The 24599-nt window shown below is 35.4% G+C and overlaps 1 protein-coding gene across 1 annotated transcript in view; it reads left to right on the top strand.

The window, feature by feature from the left end:
• GRIA4 (glutamate ionotropic receptor AMPA type subunit 4) overlaps window positions 1–24599 on the top strand; it is a 395647-nt gene that overhangs the window by 348338 nt on the left and 22710 nt on the right. Inside the window, exons 12-13 of the mRNA XM_053670367.1 lie at window positions 1703–1901; window positions 7829–8076. Coding sequence (XP_053526342.1) covers window positions 1703–1901; window positions 7829–8076 — 447 coding nt within the window. The remainder of the gene's footprint in view (window positions 1–1702; window positions 1902–7828; window positions 8077–24599) is intronic.

Genomic DNA, 24599 nt, shown 5'->3' with positions numbered 1-24599 from the left:
GCAGATGGAAACTGAAATCTAAATTGTAAAAACAGAATTTATGTTCATTGTATCAGCTTTTCAAAATCAAGTGTTTTGTTACTGTTGCTGTTCTTAATTTTTAAAATTAATTTTGAATTTGATTAACACCCGTGTAACTTAAGGGAGATTTTTGCCATGGCATGATTTAAAAACGGAGTCAGCCTGGTAGGTGGCAGATAGACACTGTTCTGTATGAGAGCACATGACGAGCTAAGCAATAGGCAATGTAAATACTGTGTGCGTCTCACAGAGACGATTTTCACTCTCTGGGGACTCATTGCTCGATTTCTTTGGATGCCACTAAGATTTTTTTTTTGGTTTGCCAAAACTGCAGCCAATATCCTATTGCAGAAAAACATATCAATTTTGCTGATAGAAAAAGAAGATGAACAGAGGAAAACTGAGGATTAAATCTGAATAGTGACTTTTATTAGCAATGCAAATATATGGTTTTTTTTTAAAGAAATGTGTAGGTTTTCATAAAAAGACAATTTAGCCACCGTACAGTTTGTGTTCCTTAAGACCCAGGGAAACTATAAATGTGTTTAAATTTCAACATGAAAATAAATCAATAACTCTCAATTAATGAATTGAAAAAAATCAAAGGAAATGGAGTAGTGATTTTTAAAGCCAGAATTAAGGAAATACTAAGTTAGAACCAAGGTGTCACTTACCTCATAACGGGTAGGAAGAGAGTATTTTCAAGCTAGAAATACCATGGAAAACATGATATTTGTCTCTACACTTAAAAAATGTTCAAATACAATTTGTCACAGGAACTTAAAAATTTTGGATGCTCCTGATGAGTAAAAGCAATTTTGACTCTGCCCTGAATTTTTCATTCATCCCTTTCTCACTTTCTCTCTGCACTCACAGTTACCCACACATCCCTGATAGCCAGAGAAAGCGTCAAAAAAATTTTGTTTTTTGAGATTAATCATCAGTTTTTAACGTTGTTGTTACACATTAACAAGACACAAACTTTGGTCTCATGTAGGCAGTGACAGAGAGAACATTTTTAGAGCAGTATGTAAAGATTCTTTAGGACGTAACTCATCTTTCACTCCCATAAGATATGGGTTCTCGACAAACCCGCTAGGCCAATTGCTTTGAGAATAATCCTAGATCCTCATCTGGTCCAGTCCCACCTTGGCGTAAGTCCTAAGGGCTCATACTGGTAGGGCTCTGATTTAAGATAGAAACAGAGAAGCATCTACCAGACTGTACCAAATCCAAGACTTCACCCCCTCCTAAAATGTATTGCTATTTTATGTACCACCAAGAGAAAACAGTGCTGCCAATTAAGCCACAGTACTGTGCTTCATCTCAACTGTAGGCTTCATTCTAATATCAGACACACGAAAATGTTAATAGGGGAGGGTATCATGAATTTAAGTAAGTATTCCTCTTCTGTACCTAAAGGAAAGGATTGAGTTCCACATTTCTGCCAATTAAACAATAACAAGTAAAAGGTTTTCATATTTTCAGTGGCATTTAAGCATTTAATATAGCATAAGCAGCACCAACATACACAGAAATACTAGAATCATTGTTGATTAAATAATCAGAAAATAAAATATTGCAAATGCTATTTTTAAGCGTATGTGGTGAACTGATGGTATTTTTTCTTTCTCTATGTCGTTAGAGAAAGGAAAATGCGCATTATCTTATCCATGTTTAGATCCCTCTCAGGTCGAATTGTTGGAGGTGTTTGGTGGTTCTTTACGCTCATCATAATCTCATCTTACACGGCTAACCTCGCTGCTTTCCTGACGGTGGAGCGGATGGTCTCCCCCATAGAAAGTGCGGAAGACCTGGCCAAACAAACAGAAATTGCCTATGGAACATTGGATTCAGGGTCAACAAAAGAGTTCTTCAGAGTAAGTTAAGGAAAAAAGTAACAATGAAGCGTTCATAATTTTGAAATTCGGGCAATTTTGCCAACAATTATATGATGGGCTCTAGCCATTATAGCTTTTGCAAACACAGTGGTGATTGCTCTGTTTAATACAAATACTTCTACATGGACTTTATGATCACTTTGATTTTCAAAAACTAACTGATTTATTCCCATTGCAAGAGGGGCCCTCTCTAAGGAAGAGTAACAACAAAAAGGTAATTAAAACAACTTTGTAACATAATCTATCCAACAAAAATATTCTACTGCTGGTAATGCCATGTTACTGCATCTGGCAAATTTGTACATTTATGTGTGCTTTGGGGCTAAGGGCTTAAAAATAAAAGCGAGGCTTTTTTTAAAAGACCACATTTAACTTCCTATATAAGAAGTCGAAAACCTTAATTGGAGGTTATCCTTCCTGTATGAAGTATATAATCCTATAATCTCTTCTGTAACAATGAATTTCCTTTCTTTAACTTTTAAAAGATTTTATTTATTCATTTTTAGAGAGAAGGGAAGGGAGGTAGAAAGGGGAAGAGAGACATCAATGCCTTTCATGTGCCCCCTACAGGGGACCTGGCCTGCAACCCAGGCATGTGCCCTGACTGGGAATCAAACCCAGCAACCCTTTGGTTTGCAGGCCAACACTCAATCCACTGAGCCACACCAGCCAGGTGAATTTCAAAGCAATATATGTGCATTCTCAAAGATAATAGTGGCAAAAACTACTAAGTTCTGGACACCTGTGTAAGACACTGTATGGAATTTTGTACTTATTTCTGTACTTTGGCAGATAAAATTGTTCAAATTGAAATAATTGCACTTTACATATGGATATGATCCCTTTGGCTTGCCATTGGGATGCCAGGTATTTTGTTTTTGTTTTTGTTTTTATAGTTGCTCGTTTAATTATGAGGATGGATTTTTTAATCAATAATCTCTATTACTTTGGCTCTACGTAAATCCAGAGATGCACACTTGGTAATGTCTCATCAAAGATCAGAATTCATTTTGTGACTTCAGTACTAAAAATTTAAAAACGAGAGTGACATTTTTACAAATATATAACTAGACGATGATGAAGACATTTTGTGTTACTTTCAATTGCTTAAAGAAGACAAGATACATTTTTACTTATTTCCTAAGCTTTTGTGAAAAAATGATAGCCCTTTAAAGAAAGTTTCGTGTTTATATACAGTACTTGAGAGATTACACTTTCATTTTAAATGCATATACTTATCATTTTTCCCATTCATCTCAGGAATTAAATACAACAAAATGTTCCACTTCTTAAGCAAGCCTTCACTTCTGTGTACTAAAATTTCAGTAAGATAACTCTCTTTTTAAAAATGTTTTGATTATCATATCCTTATATATTACAGATAATGTTTGCATAACATTTACATATATTTACATAAATCTGAAAACAAATCACTCAGAAGCTCAGTCCAAACCATCACTGTGCATTGTTCGAAAAAGACACGAGACAGTAAGCAGCGTCCTTGTCAACAGTGCAAAGTGTGGCTGGTGGAGACAACATAAAATGTATAAGTTAATTACAAAGTAGTTGTAGACTTTTCTAAAACTGTAAATAACAGTCATGACTGTAAATTTTATTAACAACCTTCTGTGAATAGACATAACTGTGCAAAATGGTTTAACTTATTGAATGCACCCCAGTCTACAACGCTTAATACTGGAACCACGCTGTTCTAACACCTTGTAGTGTAATCTCAGTGCCGTGCCGGAAATCTGTAAATTGATCACTGCTTCCACCCAAAGTAGGTAGGTAAAATTCAGTAAATTTGCCTGGAAACCATAATCTATACTCACTAAAGCAGAACACAAACTCGTCTATAACTTTCATTGTACTGAAAAAAGTGATGACTGATACTCAAGTAAACAAAGCATTTATTTGTAGATTCACCATTCTGTCTTGAAAACATTTCAAAAACATTGATTCCTTGAAAGCATTTTTTAAAAACTCACTGTAAGCTCTTTAGCATTGAGCACAATGAAATTTTTTTTCCTAATTTTTATAGAGCTTTAAAAAACTGCTCAAGTTCTAAAACCTAGTGGGAGAGGTAACAGAATATATTGATGAGAAATACAAGAATAAGGATATTTGCTCCCTGGATTTACACAGCCTTTCAGACAAGCTGCGCACTCACCAGGCCCTGTGACCTTTCTCTCCCGCCCCAGTTCACTTTTTAAACTGAAAGAATTTTCTCTGAATAATAGGACAGTCTGAACCTTAATGGGACAAGAAATAATTTTCCCTTGCAGCACACTTTTGGAATGTATAAATTTGAGCTCTGATAAAAATCTCATTCACTTTTCCCTGTGTCCTCCCTTTCCCATAGATGATGACCTGGTTTAAATAAGCCATGTGTCTAACAGGTTGAGGAAACAGAATGTGAAGGGTATTTTTGTACTTGTCAAAATGTTTTCTCATAGGAACACAGTAATGGTACATCTATCAGCCCCACTCAACTGCCTCAGGCAGTGACCTGCACTCTGTGCTTCAAAAAATGTCATAGTTATAACCAACTGTGAAAAGAATGAGGCCATGGGGGAAAATTCATCTGAACTCCACAGTTGCCTTGGTTTTGTTGCATTATGAAACTTGACAGGATCATGTTGAGTGCGTCTTAGTGAAGCATAAACAAGAGGTATTTAAAGAAACTTTCTACTTGTCACTTAATGGTAGTTCTTCTGTTTAGGTATTTTGATATTATTATATACCTTATCTGAACACACTGATTTTCATTTCAGTGTAAATCTTATTCTGCATCTGCTTCAGTCTCAGTAAAATTATGAACACATAAATGAGATAGATTACTACCTCGGGCGTTCTAATATTATCAGGTAGGGCATTGATGAGCTCTTACTCGGTCTTGCTGCTGAGGCCACTACAAACAGGAAATGATTTACTTGGTAACAACTAAATATTTACTAGAATGAATGTCATTTGTACATAATTTCTGTTAAAAGCAGAAATGGCAGAATGCTTAACTTAGAAGAAATTACAAAGACAGCACCTTTTTAATACTTGTTTCTAGTAATGAAATGGCGCTTTAGATCAGAAAGTTTCCCATGCGGTTGACTTTAACAATAAAGTTGAAACATATAAATCTGAGATTAATTTTCCAATTTCAGAAAAATGACTTATGTTAAGATTGCTTATTACCTTGAGTTTATTTACTTTCCAAACCTGATCTTTAAGTAAATAACACAGTTGAAATTTTTAGGGACTTATAAGTTCCGTTGTCATTATATTTATAAGCTTGCTGGGTCTGCAGAAATGGCCTTATTTTCGGTTGTCTTATCAAATTTATAAAGATTTGCTTGTCCTCACTCCCTAGCAAATGCCCTCTTGAAGTCTCAGACAAGGTAAAGGGAGGTTATTTCCAGGCCTGCACATCATCATGTGAATGTGACCTTATCTAAGCCATGCTTTCAAATCAGAATTTCTAAATATCAACATGCTGATAAATCATGAAAATGTTTTTTTCAAAAAATTGCTTTCATCTTTCCTTTATTTTTACTAGGAATCTTTTTACCATTTCTATTACTAAGGCCTGCTAAGTTTAGCATTTCCACACTTTGGATTCCTCTTCTAGATATTAGAGTAATTAATTCAACTTCTTTTGAACTTAAGGTATATGCAACTCAATACATTTAAACAAATGCAGCAATAATATATAGAAACAGACTTCAAAAAATATCAGTGCCCTAATTATTTCCTTTAATGTTATGCTTCATTCTGCAGTTAAATTATCTTCATAATTCCCAAGCTCTAAAAATACTTTTTTCCATTTTGCTATATTAGTTTCATCTAGCTATTCCCTGTTCTTTTACAAGATACTGAATAGTAATTGAGAATTTGTCAAGTAACTAGCATGGTTTCAAAAAATACTTTTAAAACATTTCAATTAAAATAACGCCCACATTGATCTCATTTTTTTTGTTTTCAACACAGTATATAATATGAAATATACAGTATATGTGCAACTCTATCTTTTTGGGTGAAACTCTCAAATTATAAATATTTTTAAAGTTATTATATGCATAAAAGCTATGTAGCAACAATTCCCTAATTAAAGGTTATGTAGAAACACTTCCCTAAATTAAAATACCCCAAAATAGGTATTTAAGGACAACCTGTATCACCTGACCCAGAGAGTTGTTAATTTTCAGAGAATGAAACTTGTTGTACAATGGAAGAGTCAGTTCTTTAGGAGAGAGTGCAATTCTCAAAGCTGAAAGGAAGAGGCCTGAGAACTCAGCCTCTGTAGTGGATCCCACTCTGAACCCAGACACTCCTCTACCCTGGACACACATGGAATCTGCAACTGCATCGTAGGGGTGGCAGGGAACTTCCCAATGAGAGGATTTCTGTAGCCAGAGGCAACCTGTCGTTATGCACACACCTACTGCAGTCTCTATATCATGAGGAGTTTTTTCAAGGGTTAATGACATAAAACATTTCATAGACACACTGTAGGGTACCTATATCCCATCTCGATATTTATCACCATCTGACTATTCATTAATATAAAATATCTGGGTTTTTGGGGGGGAGGGTAAGCACATCTCTTATTTTAGGTAGTTTATTATATGGGTTCTTTGACTTAATTTCCCTCTTATAAAACCAAAATTATGAATAAAACTTTTATTTGTTTCTCTCTGTGTCCTCCTGAATTATTTGCTTTTGCCCAAAACTATGTATGCCTCAGTTTTGCTATTCAGGATACTTGGTTTTTGAAGATCTGGTTCTTGTTGAATTTTATATTCTGGTAAATAAAAGAAGGATGATGTAAATAAATGCACATTCTGATCAGGGTTCAGCCTCATGCATAGATTTAAGTCTCAGTGAAGTACTCATTACTTTCTATCTGGAACCAGATGCAAAATTTCAGCACCTTGTTACTGGACAAAAGCAGTGGCACTGGATAACTGTCTGCATGTGACTTGTACTATAAGACATCAGACAGGGTCAGCCACTTCTATCTGATCAAATGTATTCTTTGGGAACATTTGAATTCATCTGGATATATTTTCATGTTTAAAATATCTATGTGAATGAAACTATTCTAAATCAATGCAGATAGCAGCAAACAGACCTGGGTGAAGTAAATAGTGATGGTAATGCAGATAAAGCCCAAATGGACAAAAATTTTGGCTAAAATTATAGAATCAGAATGACTAACTCTTCAAAGTATAAAGTGGGAAAACAGGGATCACCTCTCCTTAAAGTTTAATATATGTTCTATTTGGAGATTTTGCTAGGAAGAGTCTAAAAATGTTTTGGTAGACTGAGAGTTTGATTCTTGTGTTATGCATATTTGGTTTGTAAACTATACTGATTGCTTCTCTTGTGCTCAACTACTGATGATATAAACTGCACTTTTGGTAAACATCTTATAAGAATGGCTTTCATTAAAACTCTGAGGCAGGAAGCAAGATAAACAATACCGCAAGTCTTAACTGTTATAATTCAAGTACAGTATCAAAAGGTATTTTACAAAGCTAAAATTAAATCTTACCTGGTCCTTTTCAAGTTTCCATAAATGTAATACAAAATATGATTTTGAATGTTCAACTCTCTATATGGTTTTCTGCATTTAAAAATAGTAAGTTGTTCTTCAAGCAGTTGAGTAGGATAATTATTATGACAAGAGGTATCAGCTTCTGCAAATATCACTTTTAAATGTCATTCAGTGATTTCCTTAAAGATCTGTAAAGGGTCATTTTCTAATTGCAAAATAACAATGTTATTATGCTGAAATGGAGTTAGAGGGCAATGGAAAGGTACTAAAAGGTTTTATTCTCATCTTAGTTCTGTCAATAATAACACGCTGTTCCCTTCTTTCCTGTATTTAATTTTATTTTAATTTCCTCCAGAGATCAAAAATAGCAGTGTATGAAAAGATGTGGACCTACATGCGATCCGCAGAGCCGTCAGTGTTCACTAGGACTACAGCTGAGGGAGTGGCTCGTGTCCGCAAGTCCAAGGGCAAATTTGCCTTTCTCCTGGAGTCCACTATGAATGAATACATTGAGCAGCGAAAGCCGTGTGACACCATGAAAGTGGGAGGAAATCTGGATTCAAAAGGCTATGGAGTAGCAACGCCCAAGGGTTCCTCATTAAGGTGGGTGGAATAGTATAACAATAGAACATGTGTTGTTATAGTATTCCACCTTCCCTGATGTCCCTGAGAGAATTATTTTGTTTTGTTTGTGAACATGGTATGTTTGTTTGTTTGTTTGTTTCGTTTTCCTCCATTTCATATTTTTGGTCAACAATCAGGTAATTTTTTCTATTGTAGAGTAATAATCATAGTTAACGTATATTTTTCAGGCCATATAAAAACCAAACTGGTTGAACACTAGCTGTTTCCAGTGAGCCTAAAATATGGGTAGCATATGCTTCTGTATCTCATCAACATTTTTTGGCCACTAAAACTTGCACTCTCATTGTGTCAGTAATAATTCTACATTTTATCATTATTTTTTAAAATTATGCCTGCCTATTAGTTTCTGAGTGAGAAGACATCAACCTCTTCTCAGTAAACTCCTTTTTTTTCATTTCAATGTTTTGTTTATTATGGCATCTTTATATTTCAAATTATCCTGAGGTTCGTAGTGGTGCTAATTCTGTAAACACATCTGTTTATAAATGCAATCACGATCAGAGGGAAAACCGGGCTCTGGCTTTATGGTGCTTACTCAAGTCACACTCTCGCCTGTTGCAAAGGGAGTGTGCTGTGAGTAAGATCTGTAAAATTAGACCCAATGGCAATCTAAAATTGTGCATATAGAGAGCCCTAAAATGCGATTCTTGAGCAAAGCATTACACATGTAGATGATCCACATGTGTTAAAAGCGAGACTTTCATTCTTACGGAAATGCTGGTGAAATCTGCCCTTTTCACCCTTTTGGTCCTGGACATAGAGAATTCACATGTTTGTGTCCAGGAGGCAGAATTTCCTATTTTCCTTAAGCAATAAAGGCTGCTGTTGAATTACTAGGGCTTGAGTAAAGCCAGAGGCAAAGGCAGTGACTTACAAATCACTCTGGTCTCAGTGCTGCTCGGGAGAGATTCATACAAAGCACAGATACAGATTCAAGAAGAAATCAGAACCTTTTCTAAAGGACTTAACCAAGAACCTGATCTTGAAAAAATGATGTCTCTGGTAAGCCTTTGAAACATGAAGGTAATGAGACCTGTATTATTGCCCAGCAGGAATGAAAGCAACATAAAAATTATATGATTGTTTTCATTGGTTTCAAAAGAAACTGCAATGCATTCTGGATATTTGTTGGGCAGAGGAGGGGTTGAGACAGGTTTAAGAAACAAATGCTATTGCTGGCAAGGCTGTGCTAAGTCAGTATTTTGTGTTTGCAAGCTACACTGTAATAATTAGGGGTTTATGCTATGTTCATAAGGGACGATTTTAACAAGGACAGAACAAAATTAGCCAATGAAGAGAAATTTGGGTGTGGACTTTGGCAATTCTGAAGTCAGGTTTACGTGACTATCCCTCCCATATGTTTGTGAAGAAATGTGCAGGGAGAAAGCCAAACTAGTAAATTATCCATGACAAAATCCTACCCCAAAAGATTTCAACATTCAGAAACTGAAACTGGCACCAGGATGTTTGGTCAAGATATACTCAGGATGAGGGTATATTCTGTATGATACAACGTGAAAACATATAAAGTCAGTTCGGCCAACTAGCAAATCAACATCTATTGAAACAGTAGTTATAGGAGCATCTTGGTATAAATAATTTAAGAGAAATAGGAGGGGAGAAAGCAATGGTGGTTGATAATGTAGATCAGTGTTCGGACTATTGATTACATTCACTGGGTGTCGCTTTTGCTCTTAATTAATTCTCTGTGGATGTAGCTGCTTTGTCTTCTGTCTTGTGTCTACTGATAAAGTCAAGTTCCAGGGACTGAATTTGGCCCTCATACGCGGGTGGGCCTGACTCGCATTGATGGCGAGAGTTCCCTCTTAAATGTGCCACTTTGTCAAATCCACACTACAGGGATTGTTTGGGGAGAAGCTGAAGGGCTTCATCTGTCTAAAACTGTATAATAATCAGCTATTGGCTTCCCCCTCTTTTCCTGTCCTTCCCTGGATCTTGTTAATGAGGCCATTGTTAACCTCAGCTTCCTGGATGGAGGGTGTTTTTATGTGCTTTGTTTTATTCGTGCCACAATTTCCTGAGCAAGCTGGCCCCTGCATGCCAAAACCACAGTCACTTTGTCCATCTTTGAGACCATTGGAAGGACACTGAAGACTAGCCAGTGTTCACCTAACCTCTCACTCCTCTGCCCCGTCCCAACTAAGCAAGAAGTTCATTAAGCTTAAATTCTCATTCCTAACTGAGTATGATCTGTCTGTTATGGTAAAGGCAAACTAATATAGAGATGGACTAATAGGCACCTTCTGATGTAGGAGCAAGTTCAAAACAATTGCATCCATCAGAGCAGGACCTAGAAGGCACACATAACTGCTTCAAGTGCATGCATATACACCTTTGAAACATTTTTGCTTCATTTTTTTCAGTAAAGACGAAGTCTGTTTTTCTTATAGGATATACCTTTTTTAACCAGGTCTTTAGGTTAATAGTTATTCATATAGTGAGACATGAGTGTTTCATTGTCACTAATTGCGGTTTTCTCACAAACTCTGCTGTTTTGATTCATTAAGCAACATGAGGCTTTAAGAAAAGGGAAACAGTAATCTTTCCTCTTATATAAGCTTAACAGGAGAAGGCAGATAAATGACTAGCAGTCTTCTGTCCGTCCAGGGTGTTTTAAACTTCTAGACCTTGCTGTTTGGCCAAATGCTTCAGAAAATAGGAAGAGTATGGTAATATAATCAGGATAAAGTGTCAGGACTTGGGTTTTAATGCATATTTTTAGAAAAATGCAATCAGGATCATCACAGAGAGTATTTCTGTGACTGGTTTAAAAATATGACAGCAGTGACAGCCAGTGCCATTCTTCATGACAGAGAAAGATGTTCGGTGCTCTTTATTGTTCTAAGAGACTATTTTTCAGAGACTTTATTTCAGACTAGTGTGTTTTGGGTGTATACGATGAAACGTTAAAATGACTGAGCCATCACTTGCAGCTCTCACAGGAGGTTCATACTATACTGTGTTTTATTGGATTTTGACATAGGTTCTCCAGTTTTTAGGTGATAAAATGATGACAGGTATACTGATGCTGTTACACTTAGTATCTATAGATTCTAATGTTAGAAAATGGAGGTAATTATCAGTAAATGTACAAACTATAAATATCAGTGAGTGAAAGAACTTTCCAACTCTCCTTTCCACGTGTGCAGTGTAACTTACACGACTGTCCATGTTGCCTCTTTCCTTCCCGCCCCTTCTTCGACATTCATGACAATCTTTCTCTGGCTGAGAAATGTTTAAAGCTTGTTTTAGTATATATACTTTAGATGGAATTGAAGTGGAATATAAAGTTTAGAAGACAGAGGAAGTATGTCTATTTTGACTTCACCCTCAACTTTACTACTGTATAAATATCTACCATACGATAGCATTTATTGCCCAATAAAGTTGCATACTTTACTGTCAAAATACTATATTTACTTTATCACCTATATTATATTAGCTACTATACTCTCAACTTTACTATGCAATAAATAAAACTGATAAAGGTGGTTTAAAGCAAACCATAATTTAGTTAATACAAATTTATTGAGTACTAAATAGTTGTTAGATGAGAATACCCTATTTAAAGATATTCATGGTGTCTGGTATCTATAAGTACCTCCAGGAAAAATGCAATGGATCATATCTGAAGACTTCTCCTGGAACTTTGTAAGGATTTGTGTACTTGACCCTAATATTTGAAGCAAGTTTATAAAAATTATCTTCCTATAATTCCCATTAAAATTTTGCCTTCTCTAAAGATGTTTGTGGGAGTGTCTGAAATAAGACAAATGTTCTGTCACTGCCTCCCACCCCCCCCCAAAAAAATGTCGCAAAAGAAAACAGTTCCAAAAGAACTTGATCAGTAGTTGATCTGGAAAAAATGAAGTCCCTGGGACCAGCTGATGCCCTTAGCAAATTAGCAGGAACCCATGGCAACAGGAGCTGACCCTCTAAAACCAGACACATCCTGCTCAGTTTATAACAGGTGAGTCAGAACCCCAAAGTAACAGCCTAACGGGGGAAGAAAGTACTAAGGATGAGAATTAGAATCGCACATCTTTCCCTACACTTCTTCTTTCAGTATTTAACACAATCACTGCCCTCACAGGACACTTGGCCCAAGTCCAGGTCCATATCAGGTTGAGTACAGTTCTCTGTAGGAAATGGACTTTGGAGGATTTGTTAGGGCAGATGCATTAAACATAATATTCAAGTTCATGTATGAAAAATATACCCTAAGGAACTACTTTCCCATGTGAAATTTGTGAGACAGTCATCATTTCAGGTGTACATGGAATAATTCGAAAAAAAGAGGTTTTCTGGATGTTGTATGTGAGAAGAAAGCTGTAGTCTATTTTTGGCGTTAGTAACAAATTAACTATTAATATTTAATGTAGACACTAAACAAATTAAATTACATAGTTTTAAAAATGACTTAATTAATATTACTGAGCAGCATTTGGCCTCAAAGTGAATAAACTTATAACTCGTTTTCTGGAAATGAGTTGCAGGTGATTTGTACACTATTTTTATTTCATTTTAACTATTATGGATAGAGATATTTTAGCTCATGAGCATCCTTCATTTTTTGGGTTTCATATTAAGAGATGCTACAGATAACTTACTTTTCGTGATCCCATTATGTTTTGGAATGTAGTCTATTGGACTAAGGATTACAAAACACATACAACACAAAATCAATTGCACCTCTCAGCATACAAGAAAATACACACAATTCTCATGGTTGGGATATGCTGAAACACATACCCAGTTTACTATTAGAGATGCTGATGTTTACTATGGATACCAAGTATTTTGCATTCACAGACTGAGATGTTCCATAGTAAAGGTATCTGTCCTGCATGTGCCCCAGGAGAAAAGAAGCCCCTCTGGAATCCAAGAACTTCATCCTTCCCTTCCTGAATTTTGAATGCAATAGGAAACGAAATTTCCAGTGCCACTTGAAATTCTAGATTTTTTATTAAGCTCTTTCTTGAAATTAAAGGTTAATTAAAATTACAGTTCCCCCTGAAAAGGGGAAAATGCATTTTTCTGCATTTCCTTAAGAGGCACCAGGCATTTTACATTTTTGCCATTCTTGCTACTAGAAAAAAAAAGCTAATGTGATTCCCCTTCACTCATCTGCCAGTTCATTCAACAGATAATTTCTGAGTTGCAACTACACGTTCACCAGGTAGTTTTTAAGTTGTTCACTCTGGGGGTGCTCTGTGGGTACTGGGGGTAACAGCACAGCTGGGAAGTTTCTAAATTCAATACTCTCCTCTGTGTAACTTCTTACCATTAGGTTTAGAAGTTGTGTTATAATAACTTGACTAGGAAAATGGTTAAATTTGGGCCATTGTAGCTTTTACTACTTCAAAGAGAATTAAATTTAACAAGATAAAACTGCTACACAAGAAGTTTGATAGTTTAACTCTCACAAACTGACTTGATGACAGATCTAAGGCAAGATACCAATTCTGACTATTCTAAGAAAAGCCAGAATGCCAAACTGTTATTCTTTAGTTCCACTAACTGCCTTATAAACAAATTCTATAAAGATAAAAATATCTATATCCTAAACAATTCAAATTCATTCAGTGTCATTCTGCAACTAATGTGAATTCAAGCCTGTAACGGACAAGCCAAGCGGCCTTGATCTATACACACCAGGTGGACTTAGGAAATATAAGTGTGTATCTAAGGCCAAAGTTCATAATCGGATATGTAATAAATGCATTGCAGATGATCTTATGTCGACACTAGTAGTGTATTTATGAGTTTTCTCCTGGTACCTGTCTGGTAGCTAGGCAGGTTGCGTATTGTGTCACTCATCTTTAAGGTTCAGTTCATTATAAGGAATGGTCTTCAGAAGCAATTCCAGAGCTAAGGATCGGGTTAAAAGGGGACACAAAGGAACAGCCGAGCAAGTGCGTGAAGGTTCTGTGTGTTTGGATCCCCCTCTCTGGGTTGGTGTGTGGAAGCCCAAATGCAGGTTCTAGAACTAAAGCTAAAAACACCAGGGCTAGAAAGGAAACTCACCCCCCTGCCAAGGCCCTGGCAATGCTGAAATCTAGAAAGAGGCACAACTAAGATACCATGGTAAGGGGATGAAGCCCAGGTATTTAAAACAAATTTACTGGAAGAACCTCCATAACAAAAGGACTGGCTGCAGGGGGAAGAGCTAGAAGGGAGATCTATGGAACTGGGAATCCTGGAACTAGGAAAACAGGGAGAGCAGCAGGTTAGTGTGCCTGGAACTACTGCTGCTTCTATTTTTATACTGAACCTGATAAGTTGGGATGAGACATACGTATAAAGTCTCAGCAGTGGGGCAAATAGTTGACATCAGAGAAATTATCCATATGGGGTTTTCAATGTACCCAATGCCGCCTGGCAAGCAGGAGTTAACAGAGAGTGACAGCATAAAAAGCCTTCACTTTCATGACAGGAAAGGATGCTAAGACAATCTTGTGATGTCACTGTGATAGTATATTCAAATCAAAGGCAAAGAGTTAATTTGTGCATGGAGATCCTGTGTGGAGGACAGAATCCAACGTAGGTTCAAATATATCGGACTTCAGTGCTATTCCTTTTCTGTTGGGTTTGTCTCCATTTCCTCATATTCAGCATTCTCAGGACCAATATTTAAATTCTCCCCAAAAATGTTGTTCTGCTGTGCTTAATGTAGCTTTTGATGGTAGCTACAAAGATGTTCTTTTGCCCCATCAATATTCAATTAATAGATGAAATGTGTCGGATTAATTTTCTTTCCTATAAGACCTTAGGCTATAGGACCATGACTTCTCTAGACAGTAAATGCCCTTGAACTTGACACCTATACACTTGCCTGTATTAAACTTAGGAGTGGCATTAATTTATCCTCAGAATAGCAGCATAGTCAAATGATCAGGGTTTTGTTTGGTTTGGCTTGGTTTTTTGGGGTTGTCGTTTTTACTTTTTTGTGCATTGTTTGTGTAAGATCTTACTCACTAGATTTACCTTCATAATGGAAAGAACACTAGGAAAATTATAACCTGCTAGGCCTCAGCACAGGCTGCAGAGCTGTTAACACTCTCAGAGAGATCATAACTCTTACTATGCCCATTTCTGTAGGAGCAAAAAGAGGAGCGTGATAATCATGCAGGGTAGATTCTTACCCCTTGTTGTCTCAGGGCCCTCTTACCTAAGTGTGTGGAGGTAGTGTGGGGACAGACTGCAGACAAGGGAAAGAGGAAATCTTTCCACTTGTAATGATTAGTTACATAAAGAATATTTTGGAAAATACACACAGAGAGGACTTTGGACAGAGTGTAATAATCAGTTACCATAAAACTCCAAAATACCTATAATAACATATTACAAAGCTCATTTTATTATGAAGCCATAATACACTCCTCAATGCAGAATTCTATACAATGCTGCTTTAAAGCAGTTTTATACTAATAATAAACATCTACTTAAGTACATCACATGTAAATAATGGTTTTCCATAAAAATGAAAATGCATCCATTTCTTTTAGCATAGTATATGAGAAACCACTCATCCAGAACTCTAGGAATTGTTAAATTCCTTTTGTTTCTAAAGATAGTTTCAGCCAAGAGGGGATGGTTTATGACTCATGTTTAAGAAAAGAAAAATAAAGTCACTTGGCAGTCACTTGTAATAAGCTAGAAAAATAGTAAAGACCCTGGTTTAGAATTATAGTTTATTCTAACTTAGCCAGGAATAAGAAGCTATAGCTCATTTATTTTAATTATCCCCCACTAACTCAGTCTCATAACGTTTTTGTCTGATAACTTTTCCACAAACACAGAATTATATACAACTGTCAACACCAAAGTAGAAAAATCACCATTTGACTTTCAAAAATACCCAGTCTTGGCCCCAAGCCTTCTCAGGACAAGCCTTACATTGATTATGAGAATATTTTATAAATAATAATTATACTAACAGAAGTTACAAATACTATGAACTCACTGTATAATCTCCTTAATAAAAGAAAAGTGTTTTTTCATGATTAAAAGCAGTTCATTTGAAATGGACAGATTTCATACTTTCTAAAAACTCAAAAATCATTGTTACAACTCATCCACAGAATGAAATACACTTTCAAAACCTTGTGAAACCATTTCAAAACGCCCCTGTAATATCACACAGCTCAACACTGAAGAAAAACTGAAGGCCGAAACCATTCCCACCATCAAGTGTGCCTTTCAGACTATGCCACACTCAACTGTGGGAGACATCTGTCACTTTCAATACCACCGACCATACAATGTCAGATCACATCGTGCTGAAATAAATTCGACCTTACTTAGCTTACTTTTTTCCTGGGATACTCAGTGAAGAAAACTGACACGCTGACAATATTTTACAGAAATCTTAAAAATTCTATCTGTTTGCTCTAAACATTAAATATTTGGGAGTTAGCCAAAATAAGAATTAAATTGGAGTAAATCAAACAAACGTGACACAAAGAGTCCTTCACGCTCACAGAAACTGTGAGTGTGTGCAGCCCCTGCCACTGTGGCTTCACTGCACAGAAGCAGCTGCCTGTACAACTGCCCAGAACGACACGGGCAGCAGACAGGCCTCTGCTGTCATAAAATCCGAGTTGTTTCATATTTGGGGCTGGCAGACATGCAATTTCTGAACATCCTTTTTGAGATGATAAAGGTTCAAAATCCTATTATTGACTGAGAGACCACATCATTATGTCTCTAGCCCCTAGACTTACCTCTTATCAGGCATCTGCAGCTAGGACTACAAAAAAAATCAGAAAAGCATTATCAGCAAATATAGCTGCTCTATGTTGCCGGTGCCTTTAGCATAAAAAGAAAAAAAACATGATGAATAGAAAACTTAAAAGGAAAGCAAGTATCTGGAGCCCTAAGTGAGTAGCCTAACCTTGGACATGTATTTGAAGCTAGTTGGAGATAAAGAGAAGTAAATAGGATCCAAGAAAATCTGACCTCAGATTGTCACCCAGAGTCAAAACTAGAGATCATAGGGGGAAAAATGCTTCCTATTAAACAACATAGCAATGATAATATCATATACAGCAAGGAATCAGTTAATATAAAATTTAATGTGCTCTGTAGTTCATTTTTATGAGATGGTGTTTAAATTTGGCTTACTGTGAAATGCTAAAAAATAATGAGCAGTATATTTCTAAAGTGAAATAATAATATTAATGATATAGCATTATAGCTTTCAAACCATTTTCATACATATTTGTTTACTTGTTCCTTTCAACCCTCTTATAATGTCATTTTATTATAGAGGAAGGCATTATAAATTAGAGAGGTTAAGTGACTTGCCCACAGTCCCACAATTGAGATTAGAACTGAGGTCTTCTGACTCTCTCCAGTGCTCTTATGGAAAAAGAACTATTGTAATATACATATATATTAAACACATACATTATATATAAATATATATAGCTTACATTGGAAACTTGCTAAAATATTTCTGTCCTTCCATGCTGTAATTTTAGCAACATTGACAATTTCCAGGCACATTGAAATTACCCATATAGAGCTCAAGAAACTATAATGTTTAATTTATACTAAAAAAAATAAACCCTTGTTAAGCTAAGAAAATTGCACGGGGAGATTTCAGGTCAGCACAAAGAAAGATTTTACGATTAAAAATGGTCCCTCAAATGGGAAAAGTTGGCTATGATCCCCAACCATGAGTTGTTCGGGTAGAAGGAAAGCGGTTTTGAACATCTCTTAGCGCACTACGCCAATGACATCTAAATTCCCTTCCCTCTTTGAGAGCCTGACATTCTGAATCATACCATGAACTATCTTTAGTAAAACAACCAAAGAATTCTCTTATACCTCTTCGAAGTTGCAGACAATAAGAGTGGGGGAAAATTCACTCCCATAGCTCCAGTAGAAGCTGGACCGGTTTTGAAATTAAATAAATCACTTCAGTGAATAGCTGCTTTTGTCACAGTCTGTCTACATTGTGAAGTAAAAAGGTATTTAAGGAAAGCACTTCCCTGTAGAAGCCACAGGTCTTGCATGCCTGTATATAGACATTTAAAAGTATATACCAACATCAGGCTTTTGGCAAAGTAGAAATCTGACAAAATTCATTGGGTTGTATAAAAAGGGGGATCAAACAACACAAGTAAAGCACATGCACATAGAAGGACTTGCTCTGATTTTTAGAATAAAACATATATTTTCATATTTAGATATGATAAAAAGTAGTCCATGTAAAGTGGTATTCTGTGGTGTTTCAATATGTCATGCTTGAGAGGGTGACTTTTATGAGCACCATAGTAACAGCAGCAACTTCAGTGCCATTTAATTTCTTTTTCATTTTTACCTCATCACAAATAACAATCATTTTATGCCCTGAAGCATGAAGACTGTACAGCGCCGTGATTTTGCCCAATGCAGGCAGTGCACACAGTTATTCATAGATTCTCAGATCATTTCAGAAGATAAATATATGTCCTTCAAATTCTGTCATGTAAGTGGTTTCCATGAACGAAGGAGGTGTTTCATGAAACACAATTGACTTTCTTCCATTTAGAGCACAGCTTTGCAATTTCTGAATGTATTTATTTCAGAAAAAAAGAAGAAATGCTCTTTTTCTGAATATATTATTTGGACTTTATAAAGTTTACTGGATAAAAGTCCAGTTTACAAAAGAAGCCACTTTTAGGACATTCATTAAAGATACTGAATGAAGTCAAAGTTCCCACCCAAGGAAGAACAAGAAGGAAATGTATATGATCACAGTTTGAGGAGTTGTATGATGTAACTTCGAGTTGATTAAAGTTTATAGGATGAATGTAACACTAACAAATGGTAACAGTAATAGAAGTATAACATAGAACCTGCCATAGATTGTTTTATTCCTGCACCTTTTCATAATGGCCATTACTGATTACAACATCCTTCATTTTGACATCTCTGGAACATATTGTGACAACCCAAGGTTCCAAAGTACATCCATTTTCTCACCTAATGTCGTTTTACTTGATAAAGAATTTTAATAAGTTACCCAAAGTTAAATAACAATAGCACATGATCTTGTATGGGTTCAGGCTCATTCTTGGTCTCCACTTTCCTTCATGTCTCACGGAATTCAATCAATTGTCTGGTATTTTATTATGGGAACCAGTCACTCTCTCTGAAATTATGCCAAAGGGTAATTAGGAACTGATTCTAAGCTCAATTAATTAGACAGTAGTTTCAAAAGAGAGAAAGTAATTCAAATAAGAACAGACTATATTGGAGTTTACATAAAGGAAAAGGAAATAAAATTTAACAACTACTTCATAGCAAGAATGTGTATATGAATACATTTCCCCCTACAACTTGACATCAGTGGTACTACCTTCAGCTGGACAGATGTTGCTGCTGAAACTCAGGTCAGAGAACTGCTCAGTGATAAAGCTGGAATAGAGGCCCATCACTATTTGATTCCCAGATCCACGCTTCCTTCACTATGCTGCCTTGTTTCTCTCCAAAGACATTACGAGTCTTTTCCTTTTAATTTATAAAAATAAATAAATAAAAACCCCACCTTTATTCTACCTATGATTTCCTGTTTTAAAAAATAAAACAGGCACATAGTTTCTGAGAATACCCATCTCTCAGATTTATTCCTAATCCTTCTATCGAATCACCTTTTGAATTTTTTTCATTTTTACAATGATTCTTGTTAATATCAATTTAGTGCTGCTTCTCCAAACATGTTGTTGCTTGTAGCACTATCATTTTACCTTAGAGACACGGAGAACATCAGGGAGAAGAGCTGAAACACTATGGCACGCCCCCTCCCCAAAGGAACTGTAGTATTCCCCACCATAGCCGCCATGATTGATTCTGACTGACAAATATTGCCCAAACAATGCCCTTCCTTTAATTCCCCTACTCCTCAGTTCATTCCCCTTTGGCCTAATCCTTAAAAATAGATTGTAAGTTCAATTCAATGAATGCCCCAGTATACCAGGCGGTTGGTAGTGTCTTGTGAGACCTGAGGAAGGGGTTGGCCAGAACTGAACTTGACTTTAATACAAGACCATGTTCTATTATTGTTTAACTTTGGGTATTTCTCCCCTAGGAGGAGGACAGAGGAGAACTAACCAGCTCCAGGACCAAGGTAAGAGGGGAGTTTTCTTTCAAAAGAATGGGTTCCATCCATTTGAAGGAAACGCCTCCCCCACTTGTTTTATAATTCCTTTTTCTTTATACCTTTATACTTTTTAACCCACCAGCATTAGCAAAACAGCTTACTATCTGTGTCTATAGTTAATTGAACATCCACTTACAAATGTTATAGCAGGAGAAAAAAATAAAACCTTCAGACAAGTCATATCAGTTATATGCTAATACATTTATATTTTCCATCATCATCAAATATCAGTGCCAGTCTTCCATAAAGATTAGATTCTTGTATAGGTCTTAGGAAATGGTCATCAACTATTAATTTCTCTGTGTGTAGAATATGGATAGTAATTAGCAATCAGATCATAACAGTAATGGAAAGATGTTAAAACTAAAATCCAGTGTTTCTATAGAAAATATATCATTATAAGGAAAAATTTCATTAGAAGAATCAGCTGATTTAATTTAAGTGATATATAATTTTAAAATATAAATAATCAGGCTGGAATTCTGGTGTGAAGCTCTATAGACTTAATTAGATTTTTATGGTACTGTATGAAAACTATGGTTAGAAAAAAAGAAAAAGGAGGTACTGTTATCTCGAGCAGTATTTCTTCGTGCTTATAGATCCTGTTTCCAGGCCTCTTCTGTTGCTTTTAATGGTTTCCATTGTTACCTCCCATATTTTATGCTGTTGTCCATGGAAATCATCAGTACCGCCTGCCTTTGGTACTCTATTTCAAATTGCCCTTCCACAGGGAAGAAAGCCAAAGTCAGAAATAAGCTAGGTCATTTACAAAGCATCCAGAATTTGTAATATCAGAAGAAAGGCAGGCCATATGGATTATGGCGGGACCAGCTTCCAGATCCCAATGCAGCTGTAGTTCTTTGCTCTCATTGCCCTCCAAAGAGGCTAGATCTTCTGTGACTCCAGTAGATTTTCAGAAAGCTTTGGATCAGGTAACTAAGACAATCAGGGCTCAAGAAGAAGGAAATTTTAGGAAGAAGAAACGTGCATAAAATTATGAGAATTCAGGCAATTTGTTCCCAATAAATAGTAATCATCTTTCAGAAACACTGTTACGTGGTTTTATTACAAGCATCTTTAAATTTTGGCATCACCTTAAAGCTGGATTGTTGATTTTTTTAATAAAAGAAAACCATTTCAGAAGGGTATATTTTTGTTAAAGACCACTGTCTTCTGAACATGAATCATAGTAGTCATATGATTAGGAACATACGTGGAAGGACACGTGAAATAGTACAGTGATTTTCATACCAACACACACTACCGATATAGACAGTGATATTCAATTGTCTCCAAACCCAGAGACCTAAGCACTGAACTTCTTGCAGATAACACATTTTGTTGTCAGATGTCAAATAGAACCTAATTTTGACTTTCTCACTCACTGACCCCTTTACTGAAAAGTACAGGATGTATCTGAGGCACATTGTTCATCCCTGATTTATTCACCCCTGAACTTTTAAGATATCAGATGTATGGATTGTCTAAGCAATCATGCAAGGAAAGTGTCACAGTATTTTTAGCAGACTATTTATGTATTAGAATTTGATATCCACACAAACATTAGTTATGTCAGGCAGATTTGTTGTGTACTTTAAATTCTTATGAAATATTCCATGGTAATCTCATTCAGGGAATGAATGGATGGTGGTTGCATAGTGTCTTAGTTCTTTTGGGTAACCTGAAATTGAAATGAACACCATTTTCTGTTTGGTTTTATTTCTCAGTAAAGTAGAAATGTTAATCTAATGTTAATTATATTCGAATTGTAGGTATATTAAAATAGTTAGTGATGGTTACTTAAGAAGTATCCAACTTCTTAGGTGAAACAAACAACTGAAAGGCTATATAAAATGTCCTAGCATTAAGACTAACAGAAGGAAATGTAGGTGAGACTATTTTAAGAATTTAAACAGTTGGCCACTTTTCTTATTTAAATTGTTTAATAAAAAATTAATGGGGGTTGGAGTATATTTCTGTTTTGAAATACGATTATAAGCCCTGTTACTCTTAAAGATAAAGCAGCTTTGTGTTTCACTTAGAGTGCCAAAAACCTAAAACCTTTAAAGATACATAAACTTAGAATTCTTAGGCTTCAGGTACTTTCAGAGAATAACAGAAAAGTGATGTGCTTTCTTGTTATGAGCTCCCTTTGAATGGCAGGTTCAGACAGCTTCCTTTCAAGACCCCTTAGCTAGCAATCCCTAGATCCTTGATACTTATTTTTATCACTCATTTTTTTATTTGTGCCATTCTCCCACCTCTGCAAAATCCACACCAGAAGTTAGGATAGATAAAATAAGATCAATTAAATCTGAAAACTTAAATAAGAAATAAAAATTGAAAGTTTATTTTTTTCTCTTAAGAACTTGATGGGAAATTAAAAGTATTTGCATATGAAGTTTAACTGGACATATTTAGTGAATTAAACGCATATTTAAATACAAAGTAAAGTAAATCTTAAGTGAAACCAAACATACTTGACATTTAATATGTTTAGATGATAAATATAATTTTTAATTTTTAAAAATGTGCTGAATTATACTGTTCTAAGTAGTAAATTTCATAACAATTTTCTAAATGTGATATATATTATTTGCTGCACATAAGTAGATTAGAACTGAGTTGTAAATATACAGTTATGTGGGAATTTTTATCTTATAGTTTGGTTAGAAGTATCAGATTTTTCTTGATACAAATAACAAATTTATATTTGATTTTTTCATGTAGCATTCTTGTCCTCTAACACAAACTGAACCGATGGTCCTTTTATTTTAACTATCTACAATCTTACTGAAGTACATCTTTAGATAATTTTTATACAATAGACCAAATTGCTTGCCATTATTCATAATAATGCAAGTATCAGTAATCTTATATCCTTCTTGCCAATGTTTAATAGGCAGTTTTGAAGCTTTTTGTTTTTATTTTTATTTTGTTTTGTTTTAAAATGTTCTTTACACAAGATCTTCTCAAAATTCATTAGGTTCAATAGTCAAAGGATTTCCTTTTATGACCCAACACAGTATTCTTCCATTGTAATAAGTTACTAGAAAAGTAGCACATTAAGTTAACTCACAGAGACATCAATTCTACATGTAGTCATTGCACACGAACTATACTTCTTGTCCTGCATTAGGATGGAGAAAGGTATTAAGTACCATAAGACACACTTATTGTCCTCCCTGAAATAAAAAACAATGTACAGACAGCATTGTAAAAAAATGTGACTCCGAGCAAATGTGAGTGCTCCAGATAATAGATCATTGAAAGAAACAGGGAATAAAAAAGAATCTAGAGTATCTGGGAAACACCCCATAAAAAAGTTTTAGGAGGACTAGTTATTACATATTGATTGAATGATAAGTCAATGACTGGAAAATGATAAGAATTTCAGAAAAGCTAAGGAAGAAATAAAGGAATCCCTGATGAAGTTTCTATTATTTAAGATTAAAGGCATTTCTGTATTAAATATCTCTGAAACTACAAGGAAACTAGGAGCCTGGCTAGAGGCAGAGAAGGGCTATTTGGGGATTAGAGAGGTTACGAGCCTGGCTCTGTATGCAGACCTGGGTTCCAGTCCCCCTTTTGTCATTATTAGCCATGTGGATTCAATGAAGATTCATTGAGAATTTGAAGAACCCGACACAGTGTCTGGCTCAATAAACTATAATGAAATTATACTTTAAAAGGCATGTGTAAGCTGAATTGTTGGGAAGTCTTGAATGTCAGAAAAATTAGAATAGAATAATATCTTGGAGGCAGTCATAGATCACTTAAGGTTTTTGGCAAAGCACTAAAAAACAAGCAGAGGCAAAGTTATTCTGATGCTGAGCAGCTGAGAATGGATTGAGAACATCAGTGGATCTTGTCTCAGATGATAAAGGTATTGACTAAGGTAATACCTATGTAATAGTAATGAAAATATAAATTTGAAAGACACTTTTCAGAAACCCTGTTCTTGATGGATAATTAGCTATAGGAAAGGAGGAATAATGAAAATTCAAAGATGAGAATGAGTTTCTGTGATTGGCTTTGATATTTTATTATTTGTTTTTACATTTCTATTTCTTCTGTGAAAAATTTTCTAATCTAACGCACTGAAATTTCCTTATAATGCTATTCTTGGGGATCCATAGTTATATAGCCTAAAAGATTAGGACTTAAATCATCAAGAACCTTGTACATATCAAAATACATCTATTATGTTTTAACCTTGAAAGAAAACGAATATTACATTCTAATCAAGCCATCTTATAGGTTATTTGTATTGTTTTTAAAAGAATGTTATCTACTGTACTTCATTCTT

Source organism: Artibeus jamaicensis, unplaced genomic scaffold (assembly GCF_021234435.1).
Source record: "Artibeus jamaicensis isolate MK-2021 breed Jamaican fruit bat unplaced genomic scaffold, CSHL_Jam_final contig_585, whole genome shotgun sequence".
Classification (NCBI taxonomy): domain Eukaryota; kingdom Metazoa; phylum Chordata; class Mammalia; order Chiroptera; family Phyllostomidae; genus Artibeus; species Artibeus jamaicensis.
The sequence above is the reverse complement of the archived record's forward strand: the minus strand, read 5'-3'. Positions and strand labels throughout refer to the sequence as shown.